General features: G+C 41.1%; 1 protein-coding gene across 2 annotated transcripts in view; it reads left to right on the plus strand.

Annotated features, from left to right (window-relative positions):
• The window catches only part of Cep78 (centrosomal protein 78), a 28,623-nt gene extending 9,952 nt beyond the window's left edge, over positions 1-18,671 (plus strand). The window contains exons 7-15 of one of the 2 annotated variants that reach the window (XM_055614121.1): positions 287-351; positions 610-721; positions 5,764-5,893; positions 6,245-6,290; positions 7,428-7,556; positions 13,874-13,951; positions 15,403-15,569; positions 16,612-16,780; positions 18,095-18,671. In XM_055614121.1, the coding sequence (XP_055470096.1) occupies positions 287-351; positions 610-721; positions 5,764-5,893; positions 6,245-6,290; positions 7,428-7,556; positions 13,874-13,951; positions 15,403-15,569; positions 16,612-16,780; positions 18,095-18,604 (1,406 nt within the window). In that variant the 3' untranslated portion in view covers positions 18,605-18,671. Of the gene's footprint in view, positions 1-286; positions 352-609; positions 722-5,763; positions 5,894-6,244; positions 6,291-7,427; positions 7,557-13,873; positions 13,952-15,402; positions 15,570-16,611; positions 16,781-18,040 lie in introns of both variants that reach the window. The other variant, XM_055614122.1, reaches the window with a different exon arrangement.
• Positions 18,672-26,453: the final 7,782 nt, after the last annotated feature.

Consider the following 26,453-nt stretch of genomic DNA (forward strand, 5'->3'; position numbering starts at 1 on the left):
TTAGTTAGTTAGTTAGTTAGTTAGTTAGTTAGTTAGTTAGTTAGTTAGTTAGTTGCCTTTTGGGTAGTTGGGATAGTGCAACCTTTGATTTTCTATGCAGAGGTTCCAAAACCACTGAGACCTAAAGTGCTGGTGGAATAAGCAAGTTCTGCAGTAAACTAAGCTCGGGAGGAAGAGGCTGTTCAGAAGCAGAATGAGTATGTTGTTTATTATACGGGAAGAGCAGCGGTGGAATCGCCAGTCACTGGGACATGCCTTAACCAGTCTCACTTTTCTTTTATTCCAGATCATTCTGTAATGAAAGCAGTTATCAAAAAGGTTCTCCAGAACGGAAGGAGTGCAAAGTCAGAGGTATGACTTGATTTACTCTTACGGAAGAATTTCTCTAATTATAGTTTCTTTTGCTTTTAGTAGAATTATTGATGCTTTTCTGATGTCTGAGGTAAATTCAGGTGGCTTTTCTGTGTTTTAAAATACTGTATTGTTATTTAATTTGGGACATGAGACCTGAAAGTTGCAAAGCTTTGTTAGCGTAGAGTATCTTCCACATGTCCAGTTAAAGTCAGGTCCTATTACCTGTACCTGATGTCACCTGGCTCTCTCTTCCAGTACCAGTGGATAACGTCTCCATCAGTGAAGGAACCGCCCAAAAGCACCAAGCAGAAAAAGAGAACAATTGTCCTAGGAAGCAGTCGGAAAGGAAAAGCTACCATTAGAATTGGTAACTGACTCTGTCTGTCTCGCTTTTTAGTGGCATCAAAACTTATACCTACCATGTTAGTATGTTAATGATAAAGTCTCATCTTTTGGGTCATAACCAATTATAGTTTTTTTTTTTTAAGATTTATTTATTATTTATGCAACATTCTACCTGCACACCAGATCTTACTGTAGATGGTTACGAGCCACCATGTGGTTGCTGGGAATTGAACTCAGGATCTTTGGAAGAACAGTCAGTACTCTCAACCTCTGAGCCATCACTCCAGCCCTGTGGATTACAGTTTAATTATTCCAATCCAGGTTATGAAAATTCACGGAGTGTAGAAATGGTAAATGAATCGTTTGGAGGATTGCAAGCAAGTTTTTTAAAATTAACAATCATTATTATTATATATGTAAAATTCATCATCTTGACTTTCCTGAATAGTGATTATTTTTCAAAATTTACAGTTGAGGTTTGGAATGCTCTGATTCAAGTTTAGCAAACACTGTTGGAGATTGAACCCAGGATCCTATGCATGAGAGGCAAGTGCTCTACCACTGAGCCACATCCACAGCTTGATTTTTTTTAAGTGACTGAATCATATAACACATTTCAGTGATGTAAAAGCCTTAATATCAATGTTGAAGACAGACTTTTTGACCTAGAGCTGGAACACTTTAGGAAAACTTGCTTTTTTTTTTTTTTTTTGAGATTTTTTTTTCTTGCTGTGTTGCCCAGATTGAAGATTGTGCTTCTCTTATCTCACAAGTCCTGAGCAGTTGTGCTTACAGGTAAACAGCCACATGCCCAGAGAGAGAAGCATTTTGTCTCAGTCAGGGTTTCTGTTGTGTCAAAACACCATGACCAAAAGTAACTTGGGGAAGATAAGGCTTATTTCAGTTTAGACTTAGACATCACAGTCCACCATCCAGGAAAGTCAGAGCAGGGACGCTCGACAGGAACAGGGAGACAGGAGCTGACACAGAGGCCATGGAGGAGTGCTACTTACTGCCTTGCTCATCCTGCTTTCCTAGATGCCCCAGGGTCACCTGCCCAGGGGTGACACCACCCACAGTGAGGAGGGCCCTCCCCCATCAACCATTAATTTAAAAAAGGGCCCACAGTCCATTTTGGTTGGGGGCATTTTCTAAGTTGAAGTTGCCCCTTCCCAAATGTCTCTGCCTCATGTCAAGTTGACGTAAAACTAGCCAGCACAATTCTCTAGTGTGTATTATAATGTATAAATAAGTTTGTAAGTATTCATTAACCTTAACTTGAGGCTATTGCGTACAAATGGAAAGGTTCTTTTTATAAAAGTAGCATTCAGGGTCTGGCAGGTAGGTAAAAGCACCTGCCTTCAAGTAGAACAGCCTGAGTTCCACCCTCAGAACCCACGTGATAGGAGAGAACCGACTCCACACACATACACACACACACACACACACACACACACACACACACACACACACTCACTCACTCACTCACTCACTCACACTGTGCCACATATGCTCCTACAATAAATGAGAAAATGTGATGAAAACTAACATTTGTACATAAGCTTAAGATTCTTCTAAATGTATTCATTTTATGTAAGTTGTATTCCTAAAATGTCCTTGTTTTTTGAGATGGGGTCTTCCTCTGGTTGGTTTTGAACTTACAGTGATTCTCCTGCCTCTGCCTCCTAAGTGCTGGGATTATAGGCACAAACTTGGCCATAAATTATTTTCTAAAACACTTTGTCCTAGCCTTGGCCCAGGATAGTTCTGAATTCACGTGTAATCACAGGCGGTCTTAAACTTCGGATCTTCCTGCTTTTACCTCTTTGAGTGTTGGGGTTGCAGATGTACCATGATGTTCAGGTGGACATGGTGATGAGTGCAGATGTCACTTAGAGCCTCGTACCTGCTGGACAGGCACTCTTAAAGCTGAGCTACATTCCAGCCCAGAACACATTCCCTTTAGCATGCATAACTTTTTTGTGATAAAAAGGAATGATAGAGTGGAACAAATCCAGGTCTAAGGGATGGATGGATGGATAGATAGATAGATAGATATAGATATGTATGTATATGTCTGTATGTATGCATTGAATTTTCTTTTTTCTTTTAAGATTTTTTTTTTAATGTATGAGTGTTCTGTCTGCATGTATACCTGCATGCCAGAAGAGGGCATCAGATCCCAGTATAGATGGTTGTGAGCTACCATGTGGTTCCTGGAAATTGAACTCAGGAACAGAACTGTGGAAGAGCAGACTGTGCTCTTAACCACTGAGCCATCTCTCCAGCCCAAGTTTTCAAATAGTATAACTGTAGAGACTATAATGGAAGCAACAAAATAAGTTTTCTGTTTATTATTAGCCACTTCCAGAATATTTGTGGTAACTTTCTGTGCCACATATATCAAGATAACTTAACAGTAATAACAATGTTTTGTTTATTCCTGTTACCTGAAATTTAAAATACGGATACTTAGGACATAATAGCTTTGAGCTTGTATATTTAAAGGTGGTTCATATAGAGATTTTCATTTCATGTGTATTTAGTAGTTTTAGAAAAATATGTTTGAAGATTTCCTTCGGATTGTAAAACATTAACATAAAGACATTAGCATAACAGTGGAACAGCTAAAGACCGTCTCCAAGTCCCGGGGTAAACTGTATTTCCTTCCACTCCAGGCTGTGATCATGCGGTGCAGGCTGTGCTGGTCAGTGCGCTCACAGGGTGTCACTGAGGTGATAGTGGGAGTTCTTTGGTTCCCACGCTTTTGCAGTGTCCTGTGCTGCACATGACTCCGAGCCCATTCCCGCTTGGAAAGAAACTGTCGGTTCTGAATGACTTTCTCTTTTTACTAAGTGTGGGATTTTCCCTCCTGTTCCTCTAATAGGACAGAAACAAACTAAAAAGCTTCTTGTAAGCATACAGTTTGTTGTTTTATTAAAAGGAGTATGTGGGTTGTGTGTGACAGTGCACACCTTTAATCTCAGTGCTTAGGAGACAGAGGCAGGTGAGTGTCTGAGTTTGTGGCCAGCCTGGTCTACATAGTTCCAGGCCAGTCAGAGCTACATAGTGAGACTCTCTTTCAAAAAAGAAGTATATGTTCACTAAGCAGTTCGTTTGTAGTAAATACTCATGAGTGTCCTGAACAGTAGCTGAGTGCTTAATGTGTCAAGGAAGCTGTCTGCCAGCTTCGAGTTCAGAACTGATATTTCAGCATCAAATCGAGTGTGTATCATGCTAGTAGCAAGACTTCATAATGCAAGTATTCTTAGAAGTATTTCATGGGTGCTTGAAATAATATTGTAAAGTAAAGAAAAGGGCTGTGTAGTCTGTGCGTTTTTGTGGCTTCAGGAGTGACATGTGGCTGGGCATTAACACAATTAGAAGAGCAAGTATTTGTCTTCTCAGTGTTGCTGGAGAGAGTAGAGCTGTGGCTGCTACAGGCCACTGAGCAAGAGGAATTTTATTTCTTGGCTCTTTTGCTTTTTGCCTCTGTTATTTGGAGACATGGAGGTCAGCTGACCAGTGTCTTGCTGTGTAGAGTTTGGCGAGGACAGAGCTTGCATGTTAATTGTCTCAGTCATGTTGTGTGTATGAGTTCAAGGAGATGATAAGAACTTTACTGCAGGTTTTTTTTTTCTTTTCATCTAACAGGATGCATAGCAGTTTTTTTTTTAAATTAAAAAATATGTTAATATAAACCAAATGATGGTGCTTGCCTTTACTCCCAGCAGAGGCAGAGGCAGGCAGATCTCCGAGATCAAGGCCATCCTGGTCTACAAAGTGAGTTCAGATAACCAAGGCTACACACAGAAATCCTGTCTCAAAAATAAAGTAAAATAAATACAGTTAACATTTTCTGAAAATGAAAGAAATGATAACATGTATACTGCCATAGACCAGAATGTTCTGTAAAGGTAATTAACTTAAAAAGTGGATGTACTTTAACAAAATGTAACTAATAAGGAAAAAAAAAAAAGTGGATGTACTTGGGAAATAGAGGCATGAGAATGAGAAGTTCCTAGGGTTCTTTGGCTGTTTGAGGTTAACCTGGGCTATCTGAGACACTGTCTTTAAAAGTAATTAATAATAACAAAATGAAAAATGCAGTAGTACAGGATGAACAGAGTTCCTGTAATTGAATATTTGCACTAATGTATGCAGAAAATGTCACAGGAATGTGAGTTACATTCTGACATGTGGCTCAGAAGGTAAAGGCAGTTGATACCTAATAACTGAGTTCAATTCTCAGGACCCATGTCGGGGGGAGAGATTACTGAGTCCTACAAGTTGTCCTCTGGTCTCCACCTGCATGGCCAGCACATAGACACAAGTTGGTACAATTTTTAAAGAGCTGATTAAGAGAATATGTCTGACACTACTGCGTATGCATCATCTTAGATGGCGGTCCAGCACTGCAAAGTTCTTACATAGCACAACCGGCCAGAAGGACAAACACAATCATATTTTATTTTTTTAAGAAATAGGATTTTACTAGGACTGCCCTAGAACTCTTGATCTCCAAGGCCAAGATTAAGTAGAACTGTTTTAATAAATCTTTATTTGTTCTCAATGATATCAGAGACAAAAACTTAAACATGAAGTTTAATAGAAGATTTATTCTAATAAGTATTAATATACGTGTTTAGTTGCTACAAGTATTTCATGTTTAATTTTTGGTATTGACTGTAAGGTAAGAACCTCATTTCTTTCTTTTATTTGATTCATTTTGGGTTTGGGGTATATGTGTTTGTTTCTCTAAACTAATGTGAGGACTGAGAGCCATTCAACTGAGAACAACATCCACTCAGAAACCTTCAGCCTTTGTGCAGGAATTCCTATAAACCACGCATTTCTCAGGGAAAGTCAGGAGGGTCATGATTCAAGTGTAGCCTGAACTAAACTATACCGGGAAAGCCTGTTTTAAAAAGCAGAGTTTATAAAGCACTTCTACTGTATTGATCTTGGCATCATAGTCAATTGCTCATTTGTGTTCTGTTAGGAGTGTGCAAATCTTTAGCTCAGCCTGATTTTCTTTTGTCTGTTCCTTGAACTTTGGGTTAGCTACAAAGAAACCTGTGAGTAATGGGAGAAAACCCGGGCTCAGTAGAGACAGCTATGCTCCTGACCCTCGGCCACCAGGCGTGTCTGGCTTCTTGCCCTGGCGCACAGCAGAACGTGCAAAAAGAAACAGGTATGGTGTTCTTCCCTTGCCTTAGTCTTGACAGCCCTCATTTGGGAACGTCAATGATATTTTTCTCCTGATGATTCTGTGAGTGGAAGGGGCTGATTCACAGCCTCTGCCCAAAGAGTGCCCTAAGGAAAGACGACAAAAATAAGCTGGTGTCTACTGATTCCTAGGGCCTGAATGTGTGTAAGTGACCTGTCACAGAGCCATTCTGCTCAGTCTCTTTGGTTTTTCCCTTAGCTAATTTTGAGGTATTTAGTACTCAGTTCTATGTGGATAGTGTATATAATACAAGTAAATTTGATCATGTGGTGTGTGTACATAAAATGATAACTTAATTTGTTGATATCTTTTTAGGGGGTTTCCATTAATCAAAACTCGTGATATATCTAATCACCTCAAGGTATGTATTTGTCACATTTCTAACATACAAGGGATTAGAGTTGGGAAAGAGCAGGGTCCACTGAGAGCTTTATAAAATGAATTTCCCTCCCTGAAGTAAATGTAGTTAAGGCTCTTCCAATTCCTGCCCCAGGCCCACAGTACAGTTCTGTGTGTGTGACACACACTGGGGAGGCCCTGTGGTTTCATCTATAGGTACCCCCTTTCTCCAGGCAACAAACAGCTCACAATAGGTTTGACCGTTGACCACCATGTCTCATATTGGCCCGATCACTCAAAAATGTCCCAATCTTCAAGTAATGTTGCTTTGGGTACACGCATGCATTACACACACACCTCACACTCCACATGTTAAAGTCGGGGACACAGACAGTCCCTGTCCCACGGCCTCAGTTTTGGAGCAGGCTGATCCTCCCAGTGTGCTGCATCTTCCTGTAGCAGCTCATGGAGGCCACAGCGTGTCTAAGAGTTGAGGGGCGCGTCTCATGCATCGCACCAGGTGTCCTTCAGAGTTGTCCCTGTACCAGTCAGTCTGTACATTTTCAGTTGAGTTTTGACATGTCAGTTTTTAGCTAGAGGGAAACCTCACGGAAGCTTGACAGAAGAATCACACTGTTATTACACTAGTTTGGGCTACAGGACGAAGAGAAGATGAGGTTTTGTTGTGAGTTACTTTCAGTTGTGAATATGTATGTGATTTAATTTTAAAACTGTTTTAGTGTTCATTAATTACAGTTAAACTTACTGGCTTTAAATTATATTCTGTTCATTCTTTTTCTCCTAAAAATTATACTTCCACACTTGTCATGTCTCAAATTAGAGAATAAATTTATCATCTGCAGTGTAAGAATTGACCTGAAAAAAGGTGTCTATTCTGGCTCTTGATTTGTCTAGGAGGAATTTAACAGAGATGTGGGCAATGCCAAACAATAATCAGGCATTTGTAGTATAGGAATTTTTAGTCAGAGCAAAAATAAGCCAGTGGCATTTTCTGTTACTGATTGTTTTAGGCTAACAGACAGTGAGAAACATTTATAGATAGTAACGTGATATTTCAGACAGATTGATTTTATTAGATCTCCTCCAGTGTTTAGTGTTTGGCTTATGGTATTAATTAGTCATGTTCTCTTTACTTAAGCAACCAGATTTTCCAGTGACTGTGACAGTAGAGAGTCCTTCATCTTCAGAAACTGACGAGGTTGAAGATTCTTCAGAAAGTAGCCATGAAGTGCCTCAGAAAGCCAGCATAAAGCAAGAAACATTACAGGTACACGGCTACTCCCTTCAGAGTGTAGTCGCTTACGGCCAAAGCTTGGTTATGAAACAGACCCAGGTAGCTCGTTGGAATCCTCTCTTCTAACTCTTACTCTGCTCACTGGTGAAGAGGAACAAGGTGAAATAAGAGTATGTGTACTCTACAAAATAAAAATAAAAACAGAATGTCTTAGAATCAGAATGTTAGCTGTAAAGGGAACTTTAATAATTTTAAACTAAACTTAAGGAAATTAAGTGCTGTCATATAGGTGATTCAGTGATACGTATGTACATGTGTGTGTGCGCACGTATGCGTAAGTGTGTATATATACACGCATATATATTTATATGCATGTGGCAGCCTGAGGACGGCCTTAGCTGTCATTCCTCCACTGTCAGCCCGTTGGGTTTGTTTGAGGAGGTTGTTGTTTGGTTTGAGACGAAGTCTTTTACCGGCCCAGAATTTGCCAGTTAGGCCTGGCTGCCTGGCCAGTGGGTCCCAAAGATCTGCCCACTTGCCTCCTGGGTGCTGGGATTGTGACTGTGCACCACCGCACCCGCCTCTTCTCATGCACAGAGGATCACCTTGGGGCCTGACTTTGACTGCACCGTCTCCTCAGCCCAGCACTTTCATTTTAAAGGCCAGGAAACTGACAGTGTGAGCTGAACGCTCTAATCAGGAGGAAATAGAACTTTGTTTTTAGTAAAAGTAATATTGGAAAGAGGGCCTTTTGTTTTGAGATAGTCTCTTATGTAGCTCAAGCTGGCCTTGAGTTCCTGGCCTTGTCCTAGCCTCCCATGTAAGCTGACATGCCTGGCTTTGGAAAAACTTGCTACTGATATTCCTCTTTTACAATATTAAAAATTTAAGAAACTACACTTTATCTTAAAATTCGGCATCTAATGTCATTCCATTTTTTGGATAGGCAAAAAAAGAGAATTAACTTACATAGCATATTTTTGCACCTTAAACATCACTGTTTATTTGGGCTTTAAATCAGAACTGATTTAAAGCCCAAATAAACAGCTCTGGGAGACCTGGTCTTTTAGGAAGGTCTTCGCTTTTCTTGCTTGTAAGCAGGGGAAGCTGTTAGGACTTGGGTTTGAACTCAAAGCCTCATACTGTTCAACACGCATACTAAGACTGAGCCATACCACCAGCCCAACAGTGACTGCTTAAAACTAGTACTGTCTTCGTATAGAACTTATGAATCTAGAAATGGCTATCCATTTATTATTTATTTATTCATTGGCTTAAAACAGCAGAGATCTGCTTTTTACATTTCTGAGAACCGGGACATCAAAAATCAAAGTCCTGGGCTTGTGTATGGTTAGGGCCCAGATTTCTAGTTCACAGAAGACACCTCAAAATGTCATTACATGGTTGAAGGGCAGTTACTTATTTTTTTATATGATTATGGCTATCATTATTTGATTTAAAAAAAAAAAATTAAAGCCAGGTAGGGGATACAGCTTAATGGCAAACCTCTTTCCTGGAAAGTATATAAGACACTAGGTTCAGTCCCTAGTATTACCCACTCCTGAATGTAAGTGCTACATCTTTTTTTTTTTTTTTTTAATTAAAATTCACAATACTTAACACAGTTCTTAAAATAATCACTTACAAAATCATAGACTCTTAGGAGAGAGCCAGTATGGACCATTTGGGAACACTTCATCCTGAAAGTACAGAGCCTACAGTGGGTAAAGTGCCTGAGTGATTATTGCTAAGATGCAGAGGAAGGTAAAAGTTCTGGAGCATTGGGCCCTCATCTTGTTTTCAGTCTGTGGTGTTGGCTTCATTCCCCGGGGGTCTGAGAGAGGTTGGTTGTTTTTATGGGGTAGTTCTGTTTTATTTCCCTAGTGTTTGTTTGAAGTGCTGGAGACCGCACTTTATACATGGTAGGCAAGCTCTCTGCTATGGTCTGTGTCCTAGCCCAGGAGACAGTACATCAAATGTGACTCTAGCCACCGAGGAAGACCAAGGCGGGCAAGTGCAGCTAGGCGTTCCTCACTCAGGGTTGATTGAGGCTCCTCTTAGTGGGTCTTCGTTTTGAGAATCAGCTAGAGTGTGTAAGTCCACAGTGAAGACAGTGGAGGGGATTCTCACTTAACCAGAGGAGAGTGGACAGAATGTAACTGGTTCAGTTCAGCCTGGGAAACGGTCACTTAGAGTGAGTGCTGGGCAGCTTGCAGCGTGGAGGGGACCTAACCTGTGCTCAACCAGCAACTGGAAATGTGAAACACAGGAGTTGCTCGCTCATGGTCTGAGCGTGGTGCTGGGCAGCTGTAGTCTGAGTGTTCATCATGAATATTCTGGGACGGTTTCATTCTATGCACATTTTGGCATATCAGTATTTTGTGGTGAAAAGCCTGCCTCACGTGTTGGCTGCTCTAGGGAACATACTGTTTGATCGTAAGTCTGTCTGTCCTAATTGAATTCACATGTTCATTCATTTTGCCCTTATGAATTATATATTCCAAGCACGCTTCTGAGTTTATATATGTGTTAATTTACTTAATCATAATATATTCTGCAGATGAGGAAATCAGGATCCAGAGTTACAGAAATTTTTTAGCTAATGGGTGAGGACTTTGCCCCAGAGAATTCTTCAGTTTTTAAGAAAACAATAATCAAAAACTAAAATGTTACTACTAACTAGTAAGCCAAGAAATGGAGATTAAAGAAAGAGGGCAAGCTTCCCCCTTTTTTGAAGAAAACCGTGTTTTTAAGCACATCTTATATGGCCAACGCTTCCTTCATTCTTTATTGCCTGCTTGTTTTGGGCTAGACACAGGAGGTGATAAGATCAGTGCTTACTAAAACATGCTTCTCTTCTTCACACATCTTTCGATTACATGGGGAAAGAGAGCCAGTAGTTGTGACGTATCAGAGTGAGTGATAGGCTGTCTTATTTAGGGTTTTGATTGCTGCTGTGGAAAACCATGACCAAAACACAAGTTGGGGAGGAAAGGGTTTATTCAGCTTACACACTTACACATTGCTGTTTATCATGAAAGTAAGTCAGAACATGAACTCAAGCAGGGAGGGGACCTGGAGGCAGGAGCTGATGCCGAGGCCATGGAGGAGTGCTGCTTACTGGCTTGCTTCCCCTGGCTTGCTCAGCCTGCTTTCTTACAGAACCCAGGACCACCAGCACAAGGATGGTATTACCCACGATGCACTGGGCCCTCCCTCATTGATCACGCTAATTGAGAAAATGCCTTACAGCTGGATCTCATGGGGGGATTTCCTCAATTAAGGCTCCTACCTCTTTGATGTCTCTAGCTTGTGTCAAATTGACATAAAACCAGCCGGTATTATAGACTTTGTTGCTGATAGCAGTGTCTAAGCCTAGGCATGTGTCAGGAAGCTGTTAGGACCCAGGTATTTCAGGGCCTTAAAAATATTCATCTGATACATACCTTGAAACCAAGATGATGAGGCAGGAGAATGGAGATTTTGAGGCCCTACCTCAAGAAGAGTACTGGCATTGTGTCTGATCCCCCACTAGGGGGAGAAGCTGGTTCATGTCATTGCACTTGTCTGTGCTCTGGAGAGCCGGTCAGTGGAGATGTGGAGAGATTGCTGCCCGTGCCCTTTTTAAGTAATCCCTCATTTGTGTCATGTAAGTGAGCCCAGTAAGCTCACTGGCTTGCCAAAAAAAAAAAAAAAAAAAAAAAAAGGCAAAGTGTAGTCTCCTTCACATAAACCATTATGTGAATCACAAATACAGGAGTTTGCAATGTCTTTTCAGTAAAAACTTGCATAGTTTAAACGTTAAAGAGTTTGGCTGTGCTCAGTAGTTGAAGGTGCCACCTGCCAGGCTGTATGACCCGAGTCCTATCCCCAGGAGCCCCATATCCCCGTGGTGGAAGAGATGTTGTCATCTGACCTCCATGTATGTGCTGTGGCACACGTGTGCTGCACACACACAGACGACAAGCCATAAAATGTACCAAACGATTTATTTTCAGGAAGGGCTATTCCTGGCTCTGGAAAGCCTGTGCAGCAGCAGCGCATGAGGTGCTCTTCCAAGGACTTGAGTTGAGTTCCTATCATTTTGTCTGGTGGCTCCCAACCACCTGTAACTCCAGTGCCCTCTTCTGCCCCCTACAGGCACTGCACACACATACAGGAATCCATCCCCACATGCACATAGTAATAAGTCTTTTAAAAATCAGCCTTTAAGGATAAAAGGACTTTGACGTTATTAAAGCATTTAGTAATTTCAGACATATATTCTGAGTGTAAAAGTACTCAATTTTCCATTGAGGAAATATTTTAAAACAATTTGTTGAAAAGAAAACAACTTTGCTCACACATACTTAGATATTTTGTATCTCTGTTTTTCTTAAAGATATTATTTTTAAAGGTTTTTATTTCCTGTGTGTGAATGTTTTACAGTCATGTATGTATATGTACCACCTGAAGTGTCTAGTGGCCAACAAGGCCAGAAAAGGGATCAGATCTCCTGGAAATAGTTGTGAGCTGCTATGTAGACGCTAGAAAGTTAGCTACTGAGTTATCTTGATAGCCCCAAACTAAACTTATAAATTAAAATTCTGTGTCTAAGTAAATGTTCAAAAGACTTTAAAATATAAACCACGGGTTGGAGAGATGGCACGGTGTTTCAGACACTTGTCGTTTGGGTCAGAAACAGGGTTACAGGCACGCACACCAACACTATTGGTGTCCTACAACCAGCTGCCTGACCGTGTGAATGCCGGGTCGCTGTGGGGGAGCCTGCCCGTGACTCCAGCCTCGGAATGCAAAGATGACCCCTCACAGCAAGCTGACCAGCAAGACCACCTATGTTTGTGAGATCTATGTTTGATTAACAGGCCCTGCCACCAGGAAAGGCAGAACAATGAAGGGTAATTTCCAACATCAGCCTCTGGTCTCCACATGCGCGTTTTAAACATACACACACGCGCGCGCACACACACACACACACACACAAATATAACGCCAAGTGTTGGGGTATATACCTATAATCCCAGCACTTACGAGGCTAAAATAGGGGGCTCATGGCTTTGACAGCCTGGCCTTTATAATGAGACCCTGCCTCAGAAAACTTACTAAATATAAATATGCTGTGATGTTTTAATAAGTAAATGTTTTGTTTACTATTATACAATCAACTACTAAAAAATAGTGGCTTATGACAATAGTAGTTACTTGTATTTTTATTCCTAAGCCTGGAAATTGAATACTTTGTTGTTATAAGTGTGATGGCATAATACATTACCCATTTATGAGCTCACAGTTCTAACATGAGAATTCAGGCAGGAATCTGCTCAAGTGTCACAACACTAAGGCCACAGTATGTGCCAGACTATTGCCATCTGGAGTGCTAGGAAGCAATCCTCTTTTAGGGGTTCTGGTGTTGCATAATTCATCTCTTTAGGTCCCATTTCCTTGATGCTTGTCATCTTCTGTAGGCTACCTCCTCTTCAGAGGTGGCAATGGAGAACTTCTGGTGTCTTAACTCCTTTGTACTAAAAGTCTTTTTCACGAAGAGCCTGATACCTTTAGATAGGTTCCCCAATTATGTCATACCCACCCTGTGTGAAGGTCGCTTGCTGTGAAGGCCATAAGTATCCCCTCCCCCACCCCACAGCAGCCCCTGCATTAGGGGGACACTGCAACACCAGGACTATTTCAGGATTTGATCTGCAGCAAAGTCACTCCGCTATGATCAAGGACCGTAGAGCCCCAGTTGCTGAGAATAATGAGCAGGTTTGCCCGTGGCTATGATAGTTAGACTCCTGATCTGGGTAAAGAGCAAGGGCAGCCCTTGTGTGACCAGGACTACTCTGAATTCAAAGCCAGCTGTGTAGCCCATGGAGGATTCTGCACCTCTGCCTTAGCCGCTACTTTTCCTTTTCTTGTAGGGTGTTGATGGCTAAGTTAGGGGCATCTAGAAAACCAAGAACAACTCTTGGTATACAGCAAAGTGCTGTGGAAGTGTTAAAATTTTTAAGTATGCGTTTTTGTTGTAGTTATGTGATTCAGGTAGGTTAGGAATGTTAGAGTTTTCTATTATTGAGAACCCACAAGTAAGAATAAAATTTTTCTTTCATGGCTTTAACTTATTGGTGATTCACTATGTGTTATATACATATGTCTTATGATAAGCACTGTAATTGCTAAGTTAGTAATTAGCTGCACCGGGTGGTATGTGTACGAGTAATGGCACATGTCATCCCACTGTGTGAGGTTACTTCTGGCTCTCTCCCTCAGTTCTCAGCGGTCTGTGTAGCTGGGAGAGTTGAGGGGTAAGAGTACACCTTAATTACCATAGTTACTCCATTTCTTCATTCTAGGACAAACTGGAGGAATGCCTAAATCAGCTGAAGGAGGAAAGAGTGATCCGGCTCAAGGCTAACAAGCGAGTCAGTGAGGTAAAAAGTCTTTTTCTCCTATTTTAAGAGTTATTTGTTGGTTTTGTTTAAACCAACAAATACTTTAAAATACTTCAAAATAAGGCATAGTATATTATAAACTTAGTTGCACCATTTTAGCCTTGCATTCATTTCATGTCATTTGACTATGTTCCAAAATGTGTATTTTTAAAAATGTAAGAAGTTGCTTGCTCCTCACTGTCTTTTGACTGCCACGTATGAACTGTATTTAGTAGGCTTATACTGTAGATGTTTCAAGTGGTGGTGAGGTTGTTTTCTTGCAGTGACTTAGGAAAACAAACAATCTAAAAAGTCTAAAAGGACAGGCACTGTGGTACAGGCTGTAATGTCAGTACTTAGAAGGCTGAGGCTGGGGGATTATGTGTGGCCAGACGCAGACTTTTTAAAAATTAGAAGTCTAAGATCATGATAAGCTCCTAAGGATGTCAAAGGAGATAAAAGTCTACACCATGAGCACTGAGCTAGACTGTTAGACTAATTTGCATAAAACTAACAGGTTTTAGAAGAATTTTTTTAACTACAAATTGGATGTAAGGAAGACCTTCAAAGTGTATGTATTATATTAAAGAACACTTGTGTATTCAATAAGTATTAAGCAGTGGATGACATAAGGCAAAAGTATATTATGTAAATTTTGCCTTTCTGAGAAATGTTAGGGTTGCGTTTGACATGTCGTGTGAGTAGATGGAGAGAGCAAGAAACTGCCGAGGATTGCTCACCAAACAGGTGGGTGATAGCTGTGCAGTTAAGATGCTAGTTAACATGAGCACAGTATAGCTGGCCGGCAAGATGGCTCAGTAGTTAAAGGCACTTGCTGCCAGGCCCAACAGCCTGAGTTGGATTCCTAGTCTCTACATGATGGAGGAGAGAACTGGCTCCAAAGAGTCAGTTTTCCGCTTGACTTCCATATGCATGTTGGTACACATGCACTCACTCAGACATGAACACATTTATATATACACACATGCATATATACATGCAAAATTGTTTGGCTTGCTAAAATTAATCCTGAATGGTTCAAGTGTAGCAGCACTGTAGCTTTGCTCAGATCAAACTGTTGAGTTTTCTAATATGGGGCTAATTCTCTGCTACACAATGGTCCAATATGAATTTAAGCAGTTAGGACTATGATCTTTGGAAAATCATTAGTAAAACAACTTTATTTTCATCTACTTGTTATATAGAAAATTTCACCAAGTGTCTCCAGGTGAAGATTATTATGTGTCATGGTTATTTTGGTTACTGCTTTCATTGATTGAGGAGTAATTAAGTGGTAAAATATATATATATATATATATATATATATATATATATATATATATATACCAAGTTAATAAACATTTTTAAATGTTTTAGTTTAAGTATTGAAAACTTTCCTTTATATGACTGTGAGTAGAATCATCTTGTTCATTCTCAATCTTCTTTTGTAGCTGGAACATGAAAATGCCCAGCTAAGAAATATAAATTTTTCCCTGTCGGAAGCCCTTCATGCACAGTCGTTAACAAACATGATTCTGGACGACGAAGGAGTCTTGGGCAGCATTGAGAATTCTTTCCAGAAGTTTCACGCTTTCTTGGATCTCCTTAAAGATGCTGGGTATATCTGGAGGGTGGGCATTCCTTCTTCAGTGGCTTTAATGGTAGTTGCAGAGGTTCTCAGCATTTCTTAGCTTCCACAGACATAGTTAATGTGATTATCTGCAATACATTTGCTTTGCTTTTTAATGGAGAATTCCTTTTTAAAGAAATGCACAATCTCATTAGAAACTCCATCACAATAAAGTAATGTAAAGCGTACTCGGTGTTCCTGGTAAACACTAAGTTAATATGGTTGTGTGTATGAATTGTATTCAATTTTGTCTGCTACAAATATATTCCTTAACATGTTTTTAAAAAAGACTAAGTTAAAGATCATTTTTATTGAAAATATTTAGAATATATAGCTTTTTTGCTTTTTATTCATTTTGCTTGTTAAATAAGTTTGAGGTAAGTTCTTGTCATTCCAAGGCTCTAGGGTGTAGGTGTACACAGGGCTGCTGCAGACACAGGGCTAGGTCAGGGTTCTCACCTGCAGTAGTGACAGAAGATGCCAGCTGCACACACACCTTTAGTCCAGCACGTGGGTGGTGGGGGAAGGAGGATCAGGAGTTCAAAGTTATCCTCAACTACATAAAAGTTTTGAGTCCGGCTTGGGCTACGTGGGTCTCAAGATCAAAGCACGGAGATGCTAAGAGAGTGCCAAAGGTGGCGGATGGGGCAGTTCATTAGGTGCACGGACTGGGGCTAGAAAGGAGCAGACACTTGAAAGCCGAGGAGAGAGGTCAAACGCATGGGTATGGGAGAGGTTGAAGCTGTTGGAACAGTATTTAAAATGAAGCGGTGATGTTCGCTGTGGAAAGTCAGGTGGTATTTAATGTATTATTGAGGGAACGGGTGCTGAAAGAGTTGGGCGACCTGATCCAGTGGTCTCAGCACAGGTGGAAAAGCAGCAGTTGGGGTGCAGCTGTTGTCTGAAGGAGGCGCTTGGCTTCTAAGACTCTAAATCTCGGTCGTTTATGCACGTATTTCACGTTTCTGGTGTGGGTGAATCTAAGTTGTTCCTTACTGATTGCCTTGTCCTCTTTTCCTCCTCTCTGCAGGCTCGGGCAGCTTGCCACAATGGCTGGTATAGATCAGTCAGATTTCCACCTGTTAGGTCGTCCCCAGATGAATTCTACAGTTAGTGGCCCTGTGGAGGAGCAGAAAGTACTTGAAGAAGAAAACCCAGATCCGAAACAGAGTGCTGGAGGGCCAGTGCAGAATGTCCAAGTAAGTGGACCTGACAGACCTTAGTTCAAGCCATTAGCGAGGAGTTCCTCGGGTCAGAGAAAGTAATGGTGGTCTGTCTCTGGCAGAGTTAAGTTTAATACCCATCTCCAGAAGCTACATGATTGTCAATAAGAAAATGGGGCCAGGCCTGGTGGTGCACACTGTTTTTCCCAGCACTTGTGAGGGAGGGACAGGCAGTCTCTGTGAGTTTGAGGCAAGCCTAGTCAGCAGAATGAATTCCAGACCAGCCAAGACTACATGGGCGGGGGGGAGGATATAAAACTAAAAGGTTTTTTTGATAATTTATACTTAGAATAAGTTATCTTCAATGAAGAAAGAAATTAAAGAGTAAAGAAATAATCTGAATTTAAAGTTAAGTTTTATAAACACCTATTGTATTCATGTCTCGTCTAGGTTTCTATCTGTATGCAGTCAGCTTACAGTGAAGGCACACTGTTGACGGCACAAGTACTGGTGCAGACAGCTTCAAACAAGTCATCTAGACAGACCTAGCAAGCAGTGCCCTACAGCCGCCCAGTTACTGGATGGGGGGAGGCTGCCTGTCACAGGACCCCCTGAGGTTTTTCCCTCTGCACCCCCCAGTAGCCAGTCTAAGACTTGTCTGAGGAGCTTGAGGAGGCTTGAGAGCTGGGCCATGTCACTCTTTGATACTGCTCACATGTGCAGAGAGGCTAGGAATTAGCTTTCTTAGAAATAGTTTTGCCTTTTAATGTGAAAAATGGAAGCTCTTATAAAACAAAATTCTAAGAATACTATTCAGCTAACTCTGGAGACATACATACATACATACGTACATACGTACATACATATATGTATAATTATGTAATTTATATATATAACAATATATATACTTATATACATTGTACATATTATATATAATAATATATAAATTTTGGGTTGCCGATCACATGGCATTGTATAATTAGGAAAACGACCATAACGCATCTTCTGAGTGTAAACTAACTGACTGCTTAATAAGGTCAGAGTTACATGGCTGGAGAGATGGCCTAGCTGTTAAGAGAGCTACGGCTGTTCCGGTGGAGCACCTGTGTGAGGTGGCTCACAACCACCTGTAACTATAGCTCCCCAGGATCGTATGCCCTCTTCTAGCCTCTGTGATCATGTACACACACACCTAACTAAATATAATAAAAGTAAACTTGAAAAAAAATCACAGTTTTCAGTGAGCCTCTTTAGAGGCTCACTTTGTTCACTCAGGCTCTGCTGTTTTCCTTGTAGTTCCACAAGATTACAAGTGACACTAGGATTCCTTTACCTCTCGACACCTTCCAGGTTCCAGTTTCTGCACAAGAAGCGTGGGTGGCTTCCAGAGACAAGCTGGGAGTGGCAGCCCCGGAACAGCAGGAGGGATCTGCAGCAGGATTCGTAACTCAGACAGGCTCTCTGTTAGCGGATGCGATTCCTGGAGGCGGGAGTCAAAGAGAAGCATCCATGTCGTCGAAACACAGCAGGTCTTCCTCAGAGAAGGTGACCACCATGAGCGAGCACTCCAGAAGATATTCCACAGAGAGGCACTCCGGGAAGGACCTGCTTTCTGACCCCGACTTGCCTGTGAACTCAAAAAGCAAAGGAACCGGGGGGAAAAGGTCTTTGCTTAATGAGCCAATTAAAAGTGAATCTTTGAAAAACTATGTTTCTGTCAAGAAAGAAAACAGAATTATGACTGTCTCATCCAAGACTATCAAAAGTAAACCCAGTCCTCTAGAACATTCTGAAGGGGATACTGTTGGGTCTGATTTTGAAATTCAGGAAAGTGTCCATTCCTCAGCACACCTGACATAGCTCTAACCTTTTGAAATTATGATTTTGCCTTCAAATTTTAATAAATTTTCGTATGTTTTTAATTATAGCATGTGATATCTTAATCTTAAAATACAGAGCTAAAAACACTATAGGGGAATTTATCCATACTTCTTTAAAACTGTATTTTTTTATTTACATAATTAATTAGACATGTTTTGACATATATTTATGGAAGGACTAATTTATAAGATACTTTCTTGGTATGATGGCTTCTAGCAAATAAGAAAGCAAACCTTTTATTCTCATGGAACTTCTATGAGGGGAAAAAATAGGAAAGCAGGAGGAGATGGGGCTAGAAAGGGATCAGATTGAACTGACTGAATGGCTGCAGCATATGGTTAAGTGTAGAAAGAGTCAAGTCATGGCATATCCTATTTCCTAGCCAGAGCAGCTGACGTCTTTCTAGGTCCTTTACCATGGTTAAGTTTGCAACAGCTTTGGTAAGGGCATATTAGGCAGTTGTATAAATGAATTTGAGGAAACGTGTATGATTGGCCCAAGGTTGAAACAGCTTAGGTGGTACAGTTGAGGTTTTGACTGGATCCAGTGTGCTGAATCACCCAGTCCCTGTTAGGAACAGGACAGCTCCGGGAAGATGCCAGAGAAAGCTCGTAGGAGAAGGGCGGTCAGAGGTACATCTGTCCCTTATCCCACCTGGGCAGAATATGGAAGAGCATCAACTTACCTCTAGGCTAAGTATCCCTACCTGCAACGAAACAAACAAGAAACCGACAGGTAGGTCCTTTACTACAACCAGCTGATGGGAGGTGAGACGTGAGGAAAGCTGGGGAGTTAAGATCTGTAGACAGCCCTGCCTGCTAGTTAATGAGCACATTAATCATGGATTGGGAATCCAGGGAAGAACTGTGCAGAATGTGTCTCAGTGCTGCATTGTATTTTATGGTGGTGATGCTGAGAGTTGAGTTGTAGAGGAGGGAGGTTATCTAAAGATAACCGAGGTTGTGCCATCTAACAAGTGATCACCTCACATCCGCAGTAAAGTTAACACACTTTAGAGTCTGTGACTAAGGAATGAGAGGAGGTACCTAAGACAGAGGAAGCCGAATACCCAGGGTGTGGAACCCTGTGTGTGTGTGTCGTATTTGGAAAACTACAGATACAAGTTTTAGCCTCCTGGAGCCACACAGGCAGTGGCCAGGGGGAGCCCAGAAGCTCTGCCAGTCCATGCAGGGTGGGGGTATGAACAGGAAACCAAAATCACACGTGTGGGTTTCATTTTGTTGTTTTTAGCTTTTTGGTGCTTGGGGTTTCAGGATTGAACTGAGAGCTTACATGCCAAGGCTTACAGTTTAGGTCCTTAGCCTTACTATGGAAGCATGGCTGAGCGCTCCCTACTTTTCTTTAATCCTGAGCGCAGGGATTAAAGGCATGTGCTACTGTGCCTGGCTGTTATTATTTTGTTGTTTGATTGGTTTTTATTTTGATTTTTAGGTGTTTTGTTTGTTGTATGTGTGCACACGCATGCTTCTCAGTTTTCTTTGTTGAAAAAAGATTTTAGATATCTTTATTATTTGTTTGGATATCTACCTGTATGCATGCATGTGCGTGCCTGATGCCCACAGAGGTCAGAAGGAGCCAATGGCTCCACTGAAATTGGAATTGTGAATTTTTGTGAGCCACCATATGCATGCTGGAAACAACCCAGGTCCTCTGCAAGAACGGTGTCCCTAACTTCTGAGCCATCTCTCCAGCTTTCTTCATTGTCTTTGAAACTGTCTCCGCAAGTATCCCTGGCTGCCCTTGACTTTCGAATGCTAGGAATACAGGCACAAGCTACCACACCTAGCCCTTTGTTTTGTTTTGTTTTCCATATTTACAGTTTTTAATGGAGCAGTATTAAATGATAAAACATAATGTAAAACTTTTCTTTTGTGTGGTGGTGGTGGGCTGTGTGTATGTGTATGTCTGTGTGTCTTGGGGTGCCTATGTACCATGGTGTGTGTGTGTGGCAGTCAGGACAACTTTATGGAGTCTGGCCGCTCCTACCTGTCCCCGGAGCAAACACAGGTTGTCAAACCTGCACGATAAACGGCTTTTACCTGATGAGCCATCTCATCTGCCCTGAAATAATTTTAAAATGTTGTGTATATATGTGTCTGCTTTCAATTTTTTTTCCCCCCCAGGGGCTAAAGAGATGGCTCAGTGGTTAAGACACTTGCTGCTCTTCAAGAGGACCCAGGTTTGATTCTCAGTACCCATGTGCTGGTTCGCAGCTGGCTAACTCCAGTTCCAGGGGATCTGATGCCCCTTTCTGGTCTTCGAGGGTACCAGACACCCATGTGGTGCACAGAAAACATGCAGGCAAAACCCCAGCACACAGAAATACATGCAGTCAAAACACCAGCACACAGTTTTCTTTTTTAGGTTGTGTCATAGAGATCAGATTCCCAGGTATGGACTTAGATTCAAACTCTCCACTTTGATCTCCTTGTCTGCTCACTCTTAACGGCTTATGATCACTTTTACATATTTTTCACACTGACCCTTTCTGATTTTTATCTGTTTCTCAGACTCGTAACTAATCTAAGAGTTTCCAATGATATTGTCAGGTGAGCCGCCTCACAATCCTTAGGAATCTAGTCGGCATCATCTGCTCAGTCTGATTTGTTTCCATGAAATGGAAGGTAGGGGAAAACTTGCTTTGTACAGGCTGAAGTTGAGCTCATGGCCATGCCCCAGCCTCCATCTCCCAAGTCAGACTCCATTTTAAAGAACAGAATCTAGGGCTCACAAAGGGAGATCACAGGAGAGATACTGTTCATCTTCCCTTTCATTCCCATCTCTGTCTTGAGTGAAGCAGCTGCTATAGGGTGGGTCCTGTCCTGTGCTGTCCCTGCAGTGCCCAGACCAGCGCTTGAGAGGCTGCAGCAAAGCCCAGCCTCAGACACTTGAAAGTTTTTAGGGTTTTTTTCTGTTTTTCTTTTTCTTTTTCTTTTTTTTACTCCTTTCCTTTTCTTCTGCTTTTCCCTTTGGTTGAATACAGATCTGAAATAATTCTGTTAGGCTTCACTATTCCTGAAACTGAAATGCTGAGGGTCCCTACCTTCCTTTGAGATGGTTTCCACTTTCAAGTACAACCTAATGTGCAGCTTAGATTTTTGGTTTTTGTTTTCCTTTTTTCCATTTCTCCTTTATTTTTCACTTTTACATGTGTCTGAATTACAAAGCATCTATTGCTGAAGTTCAGACGTTTCTTAAGAACATGATTTATTTTCTTCACTCACGCGCCCCTTCCCATAATGCATCTGCTTTTACTCATGAACACTGCCCAGTTATTCACAGATATAAGATGGCAGGTAGGGGATTCTCCCTAAAAGTTCAGTTGGGGAAACAGTTTTGCATAGACCCGGTATTCCGGCTGAATGCCCTGGACCAGGATGTATTGGGAATAAGTTTGAATTAGAACTGTCCAAGTCTGGGCTGGTGAGATGGCTCTGTGAGTAGATAGACTTACCACCAAGCCTGGTGATCTGATTCAATCTCCAGAACCCACATGGTTCTGCAAGTTGTCCCTCTGATCACATGTAACGTGCCCACCCACAGCATGTACCGTGCCCCCTCACCAGATAAATGGGGGTTGACCAGATGGTTAAGCAGTTCAGGACACTCGCTGCTCTTGCAGGGCACCCGCACAACAGCCCTTAACCTTCCATAACTCCAGCTCCAGGGGGTTTGACACCCTCTTCCAGGCTTTGGGGACCTTTCCTGTATGTGGTGCACAATATATACAAACAGGCAAAACGCTAATAAAAATAAAGCTTAAACTAAGTAACCCAGCTCTTGAAAGTGTGCCAGGTTTGTAGCCACCAGGAAGAGGAGACACTTTGTCCATTGTTTGGAGGGGGTGGGTGTGCAGCTCATTGCAAAAGCGACACTATGTTGCTGACAGACTTCTAGGCGCCTTACTCAGGGTTGGGGGTGTATGGATAGAGCCTTCAGGGAAGGCTCTCAGGTATCACTTATGTTCGTAATAGACACCACCAAACCAGGTAGAGTCCCAGCTTATGAAACTTAAGCCGCCCGCCTAGATGTGCCCACACTGTGTGTCTTAGTTAGGGTTTCCATTGCTGCAACAAAACACCATGACCAAAAAGCCAAGTTGGGGAGAAAAGAGCTTTTCAGCTTATACTTTCATGTTGCTGTTCATCACCAAAGGAAGTCAGGACAGGAACTCAAGCAGGGCAGGAGCCTGGAGGCAGGAGCCAAAGCGGAGGCCATGGAGTGATGCTATTTACTACTGGCTTGGTCCTCATGGCTTGCTCAGCCTGCTCTCTTCTAGAACCCAGGATCACCAGCCCAGGGATGACATCACCCACAATGGGCTGGTCCCTCCCCCATCAATCACTAAGAAAATGCTTTACATTTGGATCTCATGGAGGCTTCCTCTCCACTGAGACTCCTTTCTCTGATGACTAGCTTGTGGCAAGTTGACATAAACTAATCAGGACACCACGCAAAGGGTTTTTGTTATTGTTGTTGTTATGGGGGGGGCTGTTGTATGGTTTTTGAAGAAAGTTGAACTTTGTTACTTTTTACTTACTATTGAATTTATTTTATATATGTTTGTGTACCATAGCACCACATATATGGAGGTCAGAGGACAACTTGTAGAAGTTGTTTTTTTCTCCTCTATCATGGGAGTCCAAGGGATTGAACTCACATCAAGGTTGGCAGCAAGTGCCTTAACTTACTTAGCCATCCTGCCAACTTTAAAAAAGACTTTCACTGCATTTATTGTTATATTCTGTGCATGGGTGCATGTCTGATTTTAAGCATTAGGACTTTGAGAAAGGCCTTCAGGAAGGACTATGAAATCTAAGAACATGGGCGTGGGCTTCTTAAAGGAGAGACCCTGGAGAATACTGGCTTCGTAGGATGAGTTTCGGGGATGCTCTTGCTTTTGTTGTTGTTGTTTGAATAAGAAGAATTGGCTGTAGATCTTCTTTCACAGTCTGTGGGATTTTACTGTGAGTCTATCTGGGCCTGGGCTTTTTAAAGGCAGAAGGTTTTTTGTTTGTTTTGTTTTTTTCAATCTTTTCATATATAATGCTTCTGTTTAGGTTGTGGATTTGGTTTAACTTTGGTGATTTGGATGACCCTAGAAATTCATCTGTTTCTTTTAAGTTTCTTTCAAGTTTCCATTAAGTGTTCCAACTTAATGGAATACAGTCTTTAAAAATATTCTGTAACTCTAAATCTCTTTAGTGATAGTAGTAATATTTTCTTGATTTCTGATTCTGTTAATTTGGTCCCTCCTTTTAAACAACTGTGATGACTTGGGCCAACGATCTGTTATTTTTTTTTTAATCTTCTCAAAGAGCCACCTCTTAGATTCATTGACTGTATTGTTTTCTTTGTTTCTTTTTTTTTTTTTTTTTTTTTTTTTTTGTGGTTGATGGGGGAGTTTGAGACAAAGTTTCTCTGTGTAGCCATGGCTACTCTGGACTCCCTTTGTAGAGCAGGCTGGCCTAGAACTCACAGTGATGTGCCTTCCTCTGCTTCCCTGAGTGCTGAGATTACAGGTGTGCACCACCACGACCTGCTTCTTGTTTCTATTTTATTAATTCTGCTTTGATCTTTATTAGGCTTTGCCATCTTTTGGCTTTGCGTTTTATCATTAAGGCATTTATTTGTGCTCTGATTTTTTGTTTTGTTTTTCAAGACAGGGTTTCTCTGTGTAGCTGTTCTGGACTTGCTTTGTAGAACAGGCCAGCCTTGAACTCACAGAGATCCACTGCCTCTGCCTCCCCAAGTGCCGCGATTACAGGCGTGCACCACCATGCCCAGCTATGCTCTGATTTTTTAATGTATACACTTAAGGATATAAATATCCCTCTTAGAATTGTTTTCAGTGTGTTCCAGAGGGTTATTCCAATTTTAATTTTTCACTTTATTCATCTATGTATGTATGCATGTATTTATTTATTTACTTATTTTTACATATGGGCATTTTGACTGTATATGTACACAGCATGCATACAATAAATGCCCACAGAGGCCAGAAGAGGGCACCAGATCCCCTCAAACTTGAGATACAGATGGTTGTAAACCACCATGTGGGTGATGGATGCTGAACCTGGGTCCTCTAGAAGAGTATATAGTACTTTTAACCCCTCAGGCACTTCTACAGCCCTGTCCCAGAGGTTTTATTGTGTTGTGTTTTGATTTTCATTTAGTTCCAGGGATATTTTAACTTTTTTTTTTTTGTTTTCTTCTTTGATCTATCCATCATTTAGTAATGAGGTTATGTGCTTATTAGAGGTTTATTTGCTGTTGGTTTTAATTTTTATCACATACTGCTCAGATAGGATTCATGGGATTATTTCACTCTTTCTGAATTGGTTATGGTTTGTTTTGTGTCCCAGGATGCGGTCTATTTTGAAGAGGCTCCCATGTTTTGCTGAATAGAATGTGTTTTTTTTGGTTGGTTGGTTTGTTTTTTTGGTGTTCAGGTGAGATATTCTGTAGATAACTGTTACATCCATTTGATGTCTGATGTAAATTAATTCTGATGTTTCTCTGTTTACTTTTTGTGTTGATGATTTGTTTATTGGAGAAAGTGGGGTATTAAAATCACCTGCTATTATTGGGTTGGTGTTAATCTGTGCCTTTAATTCCAAAAAGTATGCTTTTTATGAAATTGGGTACACCAAAGTTTTGTTCATGTATGTTTCAGATAATAATGTTTTCTTGCTTTCATATTCCCTTCATTAGAACACAGTGCCCTTATTTCTTGTCTGATTACTTTTAGTTTAAACTCTGTTTTGTTTGATGTTAGGATAGCAATACCTGCTTCCTTCCTGGTTTCATTTGCTTGGAATACTTTTTTCCACCCTTTCTCTTTAAGGTAGTGCTTCTCTTTAAAGCTGAGTTTCTTGTAGACAAAAGAAAGATGGGTTTTGTTCCTTAATACATTCAACTAGCCTATGTCTTTTTACTAGAGAGTTGAGGCCATTAATATTTAAAATTATTATTGAAAGACATGAGTAGATTGCCATCATTTTTGTTTATGTTCTTATTTGTGCTTTTTATCTTATTAGATATTGCATTATTTGGTTTCTTTCTGGAGTCTCTTTTCTATGCTTATTCCTCTCTTCACTTCAAAGTATGGCATCCAATACTCTCTTTAGGGATGTTTTGGTGAGCATGAAATTTTTAGGCTTTTTATGTCATGGGAAAATTTTATTTCTCTTTCTAGTACAGCAGATAGTTTTGCTAGGTATAGTAGCATGTACCATAGACTAACAAGACCTCCAGTAGCAGACATTGAGAAAGCTCCACTCACATTGTTGGTTAGGGTAGTTCAAGTGACTCCAAAACAATATAGGCTATTGCTCTTGCCCTTTGTTGTCTCTGAGAGGTTAAAGGTAATCCCATATTGCTGAAGACACCATACACTTCAAACATAGGACTTGGAAGTTTGATCTGGATCTGACCTGAAAGCCTCCTTCCTGCATTCTGATTTTCATAGTACCAGAAAGCACTATGTGAGCTGTCAAGGGATAGATATAATCCATAGTCCTATACAGCTGTGATGAATATGAACCACAATGACCAGCATGATAAGATACCCCTGAAGTTGCAATGACAGTACACATATCTTGGTGGTACCCAACAGCTGTTTAATTGGACTTAAGGCCCACTCAACAGGAGGGAAATCATGACTGGAACTAGAAATCTAGCCAATTACCTGAAACTAGTGTGTCATGGATCTTAGAAGAGAACACACTACTTCAACTTTGCTAGACCAACATAGTTCCTAACTGCATTCTAAAATGTATTCTTATGCCCACAGATAGGTGTATCT

Source organism: Psammomys obesus, unplaced genomic scaffold (genome assembly GCF_907164565.1).
Source record: "Psammomys obesus unplaced genomic scaffold, mPsaObe1.curated_primary_1811, whole genome shotgun sequence".
Lineage (NCBI taxonomy): Eukaryota > Metazoa > Chordata > Mammalia > Rodentia > Muridae > Psammomys > Psammomys obesus.